The sequence below is a fragment of the Xenopus tropicalis genome, chromosome 8 (genome assembly GCF_000004195.4).
Source record: "Xenopus tropicalis strain Nigerian chromosome 8, UCB_Xtro_10.0, whole genome shotgun sequence".
NCBI classification, from domain to species: domain Eukaryota; kingdom Metazoa; phylum Chordata; class Amphibia; order Anura; family Pipidae; genus Xenopus; species Xenopus tropicalis.
The window spans coordinates 119357745-119370295 of NC_030684.2; the positions used below are offsets into that span (position 1 = coordinate 119357745).

The 12551-nt window shown below is 39.9% G+C and overlaps 1 protein-coding gene across 19 annotated transcripts in view; it reads right to left on the reverse strand.

Annotated features, from left to right (window-relative positions):
• Positions 1-12551, reverse strand: part of gphn (gephyrin) — a 209800-nt gene that overhangs the window by 63599 nt on the left and 133650 nt on the right. For all 19 annotated transcript variants that reach the window (XM_018096115.2, NM_001102902.1, XM_018096104.2 and 16 more), the window contains 1 exon segment: positions 8538-8672. In XM_018096115.2, coding sequence (XP_017951604.1) covers positions 8538-8672 — 135 coding nt within the window.

Consider the following 12551-nt stretch of genomic DNA (forward strand, 5'->3'; position numbering starts at 1 on the left):
TGAGAGCAACATGTTGCTCACCACCAGGTGCCCATTTTTAAATTTCTGGCTTGGCGACATGTAATGGAAGAACAGAAACACAGTTTTACTCCAAGCAAAGCTTCCTGCAGGCCATACCAAATAGCAAATCACAGCTCTTATTTGGCATCCCCAAAGAAATTTTGTTCATGCTTTTAGGCTCACGAGTAAAAAAGGTTGGGAAAAACTGCTCTAGAAGGTCCTCAGCTTACACATCACTATAACATGCAAGGCAGGGAGGCCAAAGCAGGGTTAAGGATAGGTTATGGCAGTTGGGCAATGCCCCTTGCTTTTGGGATTTTGGGTTTAATTGAACCCCTAATCCATTGTGAAAGATTCACCCAAATAACGTACCAAATCCTAATTTGCATATGGAAATTAAGCAAAGAGAGGGTTAAATAGAAGCACTGAATATTTGCTGAATCCCGAACCGAATCCTGGATTCGGTGCATTCCTACTGTACGCCAATATTGGTCTAACACATATTTTCAAAGAAGAGAATCAATTTCACAAAAATCTGTATGGTCTATTGTGGGTGTGACAAACAAACCTCAACAGTAATTGCACCAAACCGTATTGGCTAAAATGGGCTAAAAGATGTGCTGCTCCAGCACATGTATAAGATTTGTGGACAAATTGGAATTTCATATGGCCAAGTGAAACGTGGACATCTTTATGCATGACCAAACTGCATTATAATATAATAGGTCAACTTGCAGATTAAATAACTGGATATTCTGAAGCATTAAGCCAAAACTTTTTCATCTTATAAAAGAATGAGCAATTGTAACTTTAATGGCAATGACGCATGGGGCAATTGCCTGTTTTCTGGGTGCACTTGCAGATCAGGTGACTGATGCGCTTCAGAGTGACTATACCATCAAAATAACCTCAAAAGTCTGGTGGAATGGCAAGTCATCAACATCTATCTACATCGTTTCATGGCCTATTCAATGTGCAGCTAAAAGGTCCACAAGCCATCTGCTTCAAAGTCCACAATGCATATATTTATGTGAGCCCATTGGTCTGGGGTCACTGATCCTTAATGATCTAGCAGTAGAGGTCCAAAAGGAAAATACAGGTGCTGGCAAATGTACAGAGAGCAGATGGCATTCCCCACATGCTGGTTTGCAAGGCCCTATTTATTTATTTATTTCATGAAACAGACTATTCTCAAACTAAGAAAATACTAAGGCCAATTCTTCAACCTATTTGCAAATGACTTGGAAGTAGGCCAGAAGGGGGTAGAATTAAACATAGTAAATGACACAAAGCTGACTGGAGTAATACATGAAGAAGAATATATATTTTTCTTACACATGGTTTGGGCATATTAGAGAAATAGCCAAGTAAATGTCCTTCAATTAAATACTTGTCAAATCATATATTCTGGAATATAAAGCAATAAATGGAAAAATAAATACCTAGCAGTATCTACAGATTTGGAACACCAATGAATATTAGTTGTTGTTGGTCACGGGCTGTTAAAAGCTACCAACTCAGCCCCTACAGAACAAGTTGGCAGTTTATTGGCCCCTGTAAGGGGTCCACGGGAAGTCCTGTCTAATTATTAATTGGCCAAAAAATGGGTAGATATTGATGAGGCAGGTTTAAATGTCTTTACTAACAAAGGTACTAAACTGTACCAGTGCAGTTACTTATAGCAACCAATCACTGATGCATAATAGCATACAACTTAATGATTAACTGCAGAGAAGGGCGCCTAAGCATATAATGGAGCTGTAGGATTTAAATAAGGAAAAAGACTTTCTGAAGTGGGTTTGTTTATGCTCCTTTGAAGAGCTATCACTGTATAATTACAGAATGGTTATTACCACACTGGGCCATCCCATGAGAGCGAAACAAAGACGATTAAAGCATCAGTAGAAGTAGCTCTTTACAATAAAGTTATAGAATTACCTGTGTAATAAATTCTCAACAGCTGGTTCCAATGACAAATGCATTTTGGCCTAATAAAGGCTATTTATATGGTGACATGACCAAAACCATTGGTTTAGAATTATACACTGTACTTAATTACGGACTATTGTACCAGAACTAAAGAGGATCATAAAGTCCCACTATAAATATCCCAGGGACCCAAATTTGGATCCAGGCCTATAGTTTAAGAAGCAATGGCTTACAGCTTAATTCCAGGCTTAGAAAGTGTGTACAAGTCTGATCAGGAAGTTACATTTTAAGGTTTCCATTGCCAAGACCCTACAATGTTCCCTTACACTGATTCCTGTCCCAGCTACGCACGGTTCAGGGATGGTAAATAAGAATCATTTAATGCCTGAATTCCATGTGCTCTACATGGTAACATCCCAGAGAAAGAATCCCAGGAACATACAGGAATCTATTATTGCAAAAGGCTTCTTCACTGAGTAAAAAGAAGTTTTTAAGAAATTTGTTGGCCAAATTGTGACAGACAACTCTGGATCTGGATAATGGTTTGACCAAAGGGTGTCTTAAGTTGGATTTAAGCATTCCTTGGCTCCTCCAATACATAAAAGGTGATTTATTTCCCAAAGCAGATAATGAAAAGGGGGAGGAGCTTGCTGCCCACAAAACCCTCTTGTGACCAGAAGAAACTCATTCCATTGCATAGTGCCTTCATATATAATAGAGCTTGAATAAAAACTCTCTGGTACAATACAAAGGCTGCCCAGAAAAGCAGAAAAAGAATATAAGGCTCATTTTCTAATAGTTTGACAAGCTGCAAAGAACCAAAAACAAGGTTTAAATGCTGGACATTGGAGGTCCACATGGATATGGGATTAAAGGAGGTCCACAAATATCTCACTGTATGACCATATGCTACTATTAAATTCCCAACAGTCCCCAGTCTAGCAATGCCCTGTTATGCCCAAACACACCCCTAACCAACCTAAAATCATAAAAATTAAGCTTTTGGGTCAGCTTTTGGGTCAAATATTATCCTGCCTAAATGCTTACAATAGGGATATATGTAACTACTGGCGATAGGGAGAAGGGTTCCTCTGGGAGCAGAAGAGGGCCACATAACAATGCCTAGATATTGTATCTGCTGCTTGTATATACTAAGGAAGCAAGATGGTCCCTTGCAACAAATTTTATAAATTACTCTCTTCTGTAACTGGTTAATCCCTTTGCATGAAAATCATATCCAATGCAAAACATATACTGGAAAAGCTATGCAACGGCTATCCATAAGCTACTGTAAGGGTAGAGTTAACACCATCCTGCTTCTCTGACAATATGACTTATTGGCTCAGTAAAAAGCAAAGAAAAGGTCACCTTACCATTACCGTGAAATATACCCCTACATATAGGCTTTATTTTCACTTACCCACACTAAAAATAACAGCAATAGACCAGGCCTTTTCTGCATATTGGTGAGGGATGTATAATTCCCTTTTATAGGATGATACATGTATATCTCATCTCATACAAAGCTCCATTTAGTATAAAAGCCAGAGGTAGCACATGGTGACTATATATCTTCATGTAGACTAATGCCGTGCTGCAGAGAGTTTAGCGCAGCCATGTTTCCAATTAAAAAGATAAGACAGGAACTCATATATATGGATGGAAACGTAATTGAAGGTTTTTGCCAGTAGCAGGCAAGTCACTCAACTCAAGACTTAGATTTTATACTGGGGTGGCACATATCTTCATTATGTAAGGCAGTGAGGCAAATCCACAGAAGCAAAAATTACTCACAGAGGGATACCTGAATATGATGTACTCTGTGCAGAGCTGCTGTGGTGGGACTGGAAATATGCTGGGGTAGTGCTGAGTGACCTGTTCATTTGTGGAATAATCCCTAGGAGAGATTTCCCAATATCCACTTACCTGATGAGTTTCTCATTTCCTTTGAGTTAACTGTCCTTTAAGGGAGCAGGGTCCATACTGTGGGGCTTGAAGCCTTAGCTAGGGAGGCCCAGACTGAGGGACACTCAGGGATATATTTGGCAAGGGATATATTTGGCAAGAATGCCTTTTTCTGTTTAAGGCCATGTTAAAGATTTTGTGTGAAAATTGGATAAATTCGGCTCCATAAATATTCTTAGGACTATGACTGTTTTATATCTTTGTAACCTGGTTATGTGGTAATGGAGGCCCTGGACAAATGTTGGACCTCAAAATGGAGGTCTTGAACTAGACAAGTCCAAAGATGGCTGCTTTAAAAGGAACACAATTTTATGGACATTACCCAGAACCTCCCTGCAAATATAACATGTGGATTTCTTGCAAGGCTACACATGGCTCAAGTGTGTGGGAATTATTTCTCTGCTGTTCAAAAGACAATTTATTTTAAAGACATGAAATGGTTCTTCCTTATAAGTCACCATTACAACAGAAGCAGCCAAGAGAGAAATAAAATTCTACATCTGGCCCTGGTCTAGGGCAAAGGTACATTCCAAACCCCCTAAACTTGTGCCGAAAGTGGGTCTGCGGGCAGTGTAAATACTGCACCTGTGCCTGATGCATTTGGATGGATGCTGTAACATGTGAGAGTGTTATGTGATTGTGCAGTAGTGGTAGACAATTTCATTTAGCATCTGGTCACCTCCTTCTGATTTAAACAACAAAGAATCTTCACCCACCTCATTCTGATTGTTGGAAAACATATTTTTGTCTAAACCCTAACTCTAACATATACAATTTATTTTTATGCGGGTAGCACATAAAAGATAAAGCTTGTATGTTCTCACCATGTCTGTGTGGGTTTCCATCGGACACTCCAGTTTCTTCCCCACAGTCCAAAATTATAGCATTTTTTTAATTTAACTTAATTTAGCATCTGGTCGACTCCTGATTTAAAGAATGTTCACAAACATTCAAGAACCTTATGAGCAAGAGCTCATACAACAAATTTATGGCTGGACTGCTTTCTTCAACCATCAGATCTGGTCATGTGTCATCTGGTCACCGTAGAAGATGAAAGTTTATACATGACAACACATAGCCTATCTATCTGAACTGTAAATGTACAAAAGCATAAATGGGGCAGGCTTTAAAGGACTATAATGCAGTTATGTTTTTCTGTGAGCCAGCTTGGGATACTTACTATATGTAAATCAATATGGAGCAGGCTTTAATGGTGCATTATTCATTTGTTGGACAGAAATATAACTGAAATAAATGGGACAAAATTCCTATAGTTTAAAATTCTCTACCTGATGGAAATATAAAGAATTAAGCATATAATTATATTCCAAATTATTTATTTCCCCTAATTGAATCACCTTGCATTTGTAGCTCTGCCTAGGAGGCCAATGTCTATAACTGGTTGACCACAGCCTTCCTTTCCATTTCCCATTTAATAGTTTTAATTTATTATTATTTATCTCACAATGGCACATTTGCCAAAAGCTAGTGAGCACCCATTTCCATAATGACCTAGAGCTCAAACAGTAAATACATCCTTCTATGCCAGCATGGGCATTCCGTAACGCTAAGCCAAAGCGGGAGCAGCTCCCTCTCAACATCACTATCACAGAGTTGGGAAAGGTACATACCACTTGGTTGGGGGTGGACGCGGCAGTCTTTTAAAACAAAAGTTAACAAAAATGAAAATGAAAGGACATTGTGGGGCTTTATTACTAATGATTACACATTCCTAAAATGCAGTGATGTACAGTAATTATTGTTTCCATAATGATGAGTACTAACTAAGAGCTGCCAGTTCTTAGCCTTTGTATCTCCAGTTCTTTGCACAGAAGGGCAGATCCATCAGCTTATTTTTAAAGCAAGCAAAATTAAAATTAGATCCACGCTTCCCAGAGGGTACACAGTGCATCCCAGAAGGCAGCTTTCGAGTGCCAGAAGGAAATTATTCTGATCCATTCCAGCTGATAGAACATTAAGGAAAATACTACACTGGAATCCTGGGTAAAGTTGACCTACAAGCTGCCTGGAGATGAAACCCACAGAAATTATATATATATATATATATATATATATATATATATATATATATATATATATATATATATATACAGAGCAACAACCAGAAAATAAAATCCCATTTTAACTGTCCCCATAGCACCATCATTTTCTTACATAATTTCCTATAACTGGGGCTACATATAGAGAAGGGGCCCTAGACGTGCAGGAAGGCCGATGACTTAATCTTAAGGGGATAGAAATACACTCAAACCTCCAGCAAACTAACATCCAAATCAGATAATTTGCAATTATTATTTTATGTAAGCCATGAAGAATTTGCCAGAAATATCTACTTGTTGTCACATTGATTTGCTTTAGGAAGACATAACTGCAAACAGCCTAAGTTATAAAACAGAATCAATGTATATAGAAGATAACTCATTTAGCTGTGAAACTAAGCCTAATTCTGAGCACACACAGGCCAGCCATCTAGGGATCAAACTGTCTAGCCCAACAGATCACAGGCCATGTAATTTGACTGTAAGAGACAGTGTCGGACTGAGATGGCAGAAAACCCTGGACCATGGACCCACTCTAAAAACTAAGGAATGACTATAGACTAAATAATATAGACTAAATAATTAGAGCAAGAGGGCCCACTGACACCTGGGCCCACCGGGAGTTTTTCTGGTATCCTGGTGGGCCAGTCCAACACTGGTAAGAGACGTGCAGTCAGTAACTCCAAACATGCACAGTCAGGGAGATTGGCCATTTGGGTTTATACAGTGGTGTGGGGAGCTTACACAGAGAGATGTGCTTGGCCATTTCAGGTGTAGAAGACCAAACTGTCCCAACTAGATCTGCCATATGTGACATGGTGGATGTAATTTTGTAAGAAGATACAGTAGTAAAAAAGAAAAAAAAATATATGGCTGGCATTAAAACTTTCTAAAGCAGACAAGGAGCCCAAATGGCATACAACCTTAAAATCTGAAATATTTACTGGAAACACTGGAAGCAGCCATCAGATGTCGGCCTCTGCAGAATGTAATGTGCCATAAGTATGAAATACATAAGGCAATGCAAGAAAGCTAGAACAGGGCAGGGCTAAGGGAAGAGTACCATGTAAAAACCATACTGTTATTAAGTTTCCATTCTCACATGGAATAACAAGAATATGTTACCTTCAAACATTCTCAACTGCAAATATTGGAATATTGAAATATTGGAATATTAGGACACATCCCTTGACCTACACAGTCATATCTAGTTACACATTATGGAACATTAAAAAAAAAAACATCTCATTATGAATAAACAGGAGTTATTTGTCACTATCTGGTCATGTGGTCCCATTAAATACTGAGGCCCAAGAAAAATGATCCTCCTACTCTAAGACTTTTCAGTACTGGGCCCATGTAGCTCCATAGAAGTCCACAAGTACTGACACCACATCTTTACTATAACAACAAAAATACATCATGATTTAACATGATTTGAGAAGATCCCCTGTTCAAATATGGATGCACATGAGCTAAACCACAGAAGAATGGCACCACAGCAGACAAATGTTTGGAGTCATGCAATATATCAATGAAATAACCCAGACTGTATCACATTCCATGTCTATCAAATTCAGCATGGAAAGTGACAAAGATAAAGGTAATAAAGATAGGTGAAAGCATTTAAAAGTTTCCAGTACTACAGATGTGCAGAGATGAATTAAGACAGAAGACATAAAACAAGATAATTAAGACATAAATAGCTAATCTAAGGGGTTCCACACATAGTGAAGCCTTGGGAGCAGTAATATAAGAAAGGAAGGAAGGAAGATCGGTAGGTATAGAAGGGCAAGTCAGAGACCTATAATATTAGTACTGCCCAACCTGTTGCCCTTGAGTTGCTGCTAATTCAACAACAGCCAAAGGGCCAAAGATTGGAATCTTTTATACTTATATTGTAGTGACTGGTTTGATAATCTAGGTCAGTGATCCCCAACCAGTGGTTCGTGAGCAACATGTTGCTCTCCAACCCCTTGGATGTTGCTCCCAGTGGCCTCAAAGTAGCTGCCCATTTTTTAATTTCTGGCTTGGGGGCAAGTTTTGGTTGTATAAAACCCAGTGTAAAGCCAAACAGAGCCTTCTATAGGCTGCCAGTCCACATAGGGGCTACCAAATAGCCAATTATAGCTCTTATTTGCACACCCAGGAACTTTTTCCATGCTTGTGTTGCTCCCCAACACTTTTTCCATTTGAATGTGGCTCACAGGTATAAAAGGTTGGGGATCTCTGATCTAGGTGGTGCACTAGAACTGGTGGAGCCCTATGTAAGAACAAAGGGAGCCTTGTGCATAGGCTTTGCATGTGTCTGTATAAATATATATATACATGCGCACATATGACACATGTCTATGAGCATTTAAAAAACGTAAGTGCCTGCACAAGATTATAAGTACATTCAGTATTAGAAATGTTAAATTTTTCAACTCAGGTCATTAATAAGCACTGTTTTCAACATAGAGGTACCTTGTATGAAACATCTTTGTGGCTATTCAACCAAAAGAAATATGTTTAAATCTGAGGGACTAAGAAGAGTGGGGCAGGCCTTCTAGGTGCCGGAACCGCAGCCTGGAAATGACTTACTTTTGGCGTTGGGCATGAAGCGGTGGAGAGTCTAGATGTAGCCTGCGCCCTTGGAGATTCAGAGGGAGTGGTGCTGAGAGATGCAGTGTCTCGCGGAAGTACCTGCACCCCACGAGAGATGATGGAATCTGGAATCTGAAGGCAAAACAAACAAAATCAGTTTTCAAGGTGTCACTAGCCCAAAGGGCTGATGTTCATTCCAGAACACAAAAACATCTGTCTTTTAGAGTGCAGTAAGCAGGAGCATGTCTGCTATAGGGCAATGTAAGCACCCAGCCTTGGCAGATAGTTGCCCGCAGCAGAAGTTACTTTTGCTCCCACTTTCTATATAAAAGCAACATTCTAAAGGCCCAAACATCAGATCCTCAACAACGTTAAAGGGGAGGTCCATGCCAACAGCTTTTGGAGGATTTTGAAAGCTGCCTTTTAAATGGGCCTCCTACAGGGTATTTTTGCCAGAGTGACCACTACGGATAACCCTAGACACAAAGCTCGCCCCATATTTCTTCTCTCGGTAACAATAATAAAAGCAATCACCGCCAATGGAACAAATGACAGGGTTTAGATTTAGTAATGCCATGGTGCGCACTTACTCACTGCTCTCGTGTTAATCAGCTGTCCAGCATCTTAAACCATATTTATTGTACCAAGCTAAGTTCTCAGGGGTAATGTAACAGATGGAAGAAATGCAATTACTCTCAGGCTGAGTAGAACAGTCTAAATTAAAATCACAGCATGAAAACCATATATAGGGGGAGGTCATCCTCTGCTTAAAGGGTCCAAACATTCTTTTATAAATGGCCCTTATCTGCCAGTTATTCCATTAAATATACAGTCATAGACGATGACAGAGCTTTCTGTGAGTAGAGAATCTTTTATGAATGTGCTTGTATAAATAGCTGGGTGTTGCCAATCTAAAGCATTCATTATAGAAAACGTAAAGGGAAACATCAGAGGAACCACAGAGTGCAAGTGAGGGAAGATGATATGAATAACATTGGGTGAAAGCCTGTGGATGTGACACAGTATTCAGTGTTACTACAGAAGATCACTGGCACATCAGGCTTTTTCTACACCTGCACAAAACACAGGCGGAGGAAGGCCAACTTGCCCCATTACACACAAATGGAGCGGATTTCGGCACGATAATGCATACTTTAGCATTCCACGCTGAAACTGACTCTGGGTGTGTGGATCCTGCATTCTTCTCCCCTTGTAGCCTAGTGTGCGACTGACCTCAAATCTATAGATACCCTCTAGAGCAGTGGTTCCTACTCCAAGGAAATAATATCCATTTACTCATTAACATATCCCAGAAAGTCCAGCTACAATGCCATTTAGTATGAGATTTGTTGTTGAACACTTACAGTACGTGCACCTCTGTGTATGATTGAAAGTTAACCAAACGATATGTTCTATATCTGAAACTATGTTAAAATCTAATAGGTGCCCCTGACAAAAGCTGCCAAAGTTTCCCTTTGTCACAAAAGGCTGTTGGGGAAAAGTTATAGAGACTGACAAGTTTTTTTTCAGCACAAAACCCCATGTGATTCGTACATTCAAGCGGGGTTTCCTTTATGATTGCCTGAGCATGATAGGATGGGCAATCATAAATGGGCCCCTCAGAGTTCAGCAACTGCTGGTCTATAGGTTGAAAAGACAATGATGCACAATTTATTTGGAATATTCCAAATTATATTCCCATTTAAGTTAAGTGACTTTGGGATTATTTTATAGAGCATTGTTGAGTTAGCTATGACCCTGAGAATGGAGGAGAACTTTGTAGACAACGTTACTATGTTTAATGCTCTAGTTCCTATTAAAGGACAAGAAAAGGCCAGGATGTTAGACACCACCCATTAAACTAAATCACAACTCCTTTTCAGAAAAAAAAATATGCACAGGCCTGAGATTCGCTATAAGAGAGTGGCGGATTACATAGTAACATAGTAAATTAGGTTGAAAAAAGACGTACGTCCATCAAGTTTAAACATAATGCCTATATAACAATTTATAACCTGCCTAACTGCTAGTTGATCCAGAGGAAGGCAAAAAATCCCATCTGGAGCCTCTCTAATTTGCTACAGAGGGGAAAAATACCTTCCTGACTCCAAGATGGCAATCGGACCAGTCCCTGGATCAACTTGTACTAAGAGCTATCTCCCATAGCCTATAATTTCCCCCATTGTATATTATATATATATATATATATATATATACACAATGGGGGTCTAAAGGTTTTCCTTGATGGGAGGGCTCTCTAGCCCCAATTGCTTAAATGATATAATTATTCAAAATGTAAAGCAACAAAAATACAGTAAACAACGGACAGGTCATGTCATCGCAATGAAAGCCATAGAAAAACCTGGAGCTTTATTCATTTGTTATTGGTGCAGTTTAGGTGTAATCTAGGTGTAATAATTGGCATTAATCAGGACACAGGTTTATACAACGAAAGAAGAGTTATAGGGTGGTCCGTACCATATCTATATAAAAGCCATGGCTCCCACATTTTGAGAAACTCCTTGTGGGAATCTGTTAGGATGCTAGACATCTTTTCCATTACTGTAATCCCAAGGGCTGTGACAGACGGGGAGATTAGTCGCAGCGCGACTAATCTCCCTTGTCGCGGGTGACTAATCTCCCCGTAATGCCATCCCACCAGCAAGAATGTAAATCGCCGATGGGATGGCATACATGGCGCGGCGATTTGCCAAAGTCGCAGAAGTTGCCTTATGAGGAAACATCCGCAACTTCGGCAAATCACCGCACCGCGTATGCCATCCCACCAGCGATTTACATTCTCGGCGGTGGGATGGCATTTCTGGGAGATTAGTCACCCCCTTGACAAGGAAGATTTAATCTACCCGTCTGTCACAGCCCTAAGGGAGTCTATAGCAATTAATTTTGTTTTCCATGCCTTAGCTATGGTGCGTTCAGCTGCAGTCATGATAACCGTAAATAAGTGAAATTGTGTAGAAGTAAGGGTGTCTGGTTTCTTAAATAACAGGGCAGTAGCTGGGTGTTTGGGGATGGTTTTTGGTGGCTGGGTTTTTGGGGATGCACCATGGTATATACTCTGATCCAGAACCTCTGAACCTTAGGGCACGACCACCAAATATGATACATAGTCCCTTGGAAATCACACTAACGGAAGCATCTTGAGTCGGCTGCGGGTATAAATTTCGCTATGTGACCAAATAAAAAGGAGCCATCTTACATTTAATCCCTAATGTAGGCTTGAATGCTATACTAATACTGGGAATATTCACCATATTGTGCATGCACAAGCCTATGCAAGAGAACAGAAGTAACATGGCTGCACAGCACCTCCTTACAAAGATTCCTGATCTCCCTGAGAAGATTGAATTAACTGTGGGAACCTAACATTTTGGCACACCCACTGCACGTCTAGGCCACATCTTTTTGTTGGTTCCTTGTTAAGTGATTTGAACACAATATCAGGTCTTTGGCTATGACCGACCAAGAAGACAGTTGCAGAATGGCTGAGCCAGCAACACCTTCGTAAATTCTGTGTTGAAATAAGGAAAATAAATTATACATTACAGATACAAAGGGAGCAGAATAAAAATGAAGGTATGGTGGCCTTTTAAGGGTGAATATGACAGCTCCAAGCGGCAGCGGGGAATGGATTTCCTTCGTGACTGCTTTTGTCTCCGTACTGCCGCATTCCTAACACAACAGGGTTTTCATCATTTTAACAACACTTGTATATTGCTTATAACCATTTCTCAACTTGTACGACATTCTTCAGAGAGGTGCAAATCAATTGTTTGGACAAGCGATCGCGCACTAGTAACTCAGAGATTAATGCTACGTTAGAAGCCCCGGTAACAGGCCCAGACGTCTCAAGTGAGTCTCTTTTTTCTTTTGAGATCACAGTGACTAAACAAACATAGGGAAATATGCAGATATGCAGGGCGAGGGAAGAAAGAGACATTTCTGTGCCAGACTTCACTTGCTATAAGACGGAGAACTGAATCAAAGCGGGCC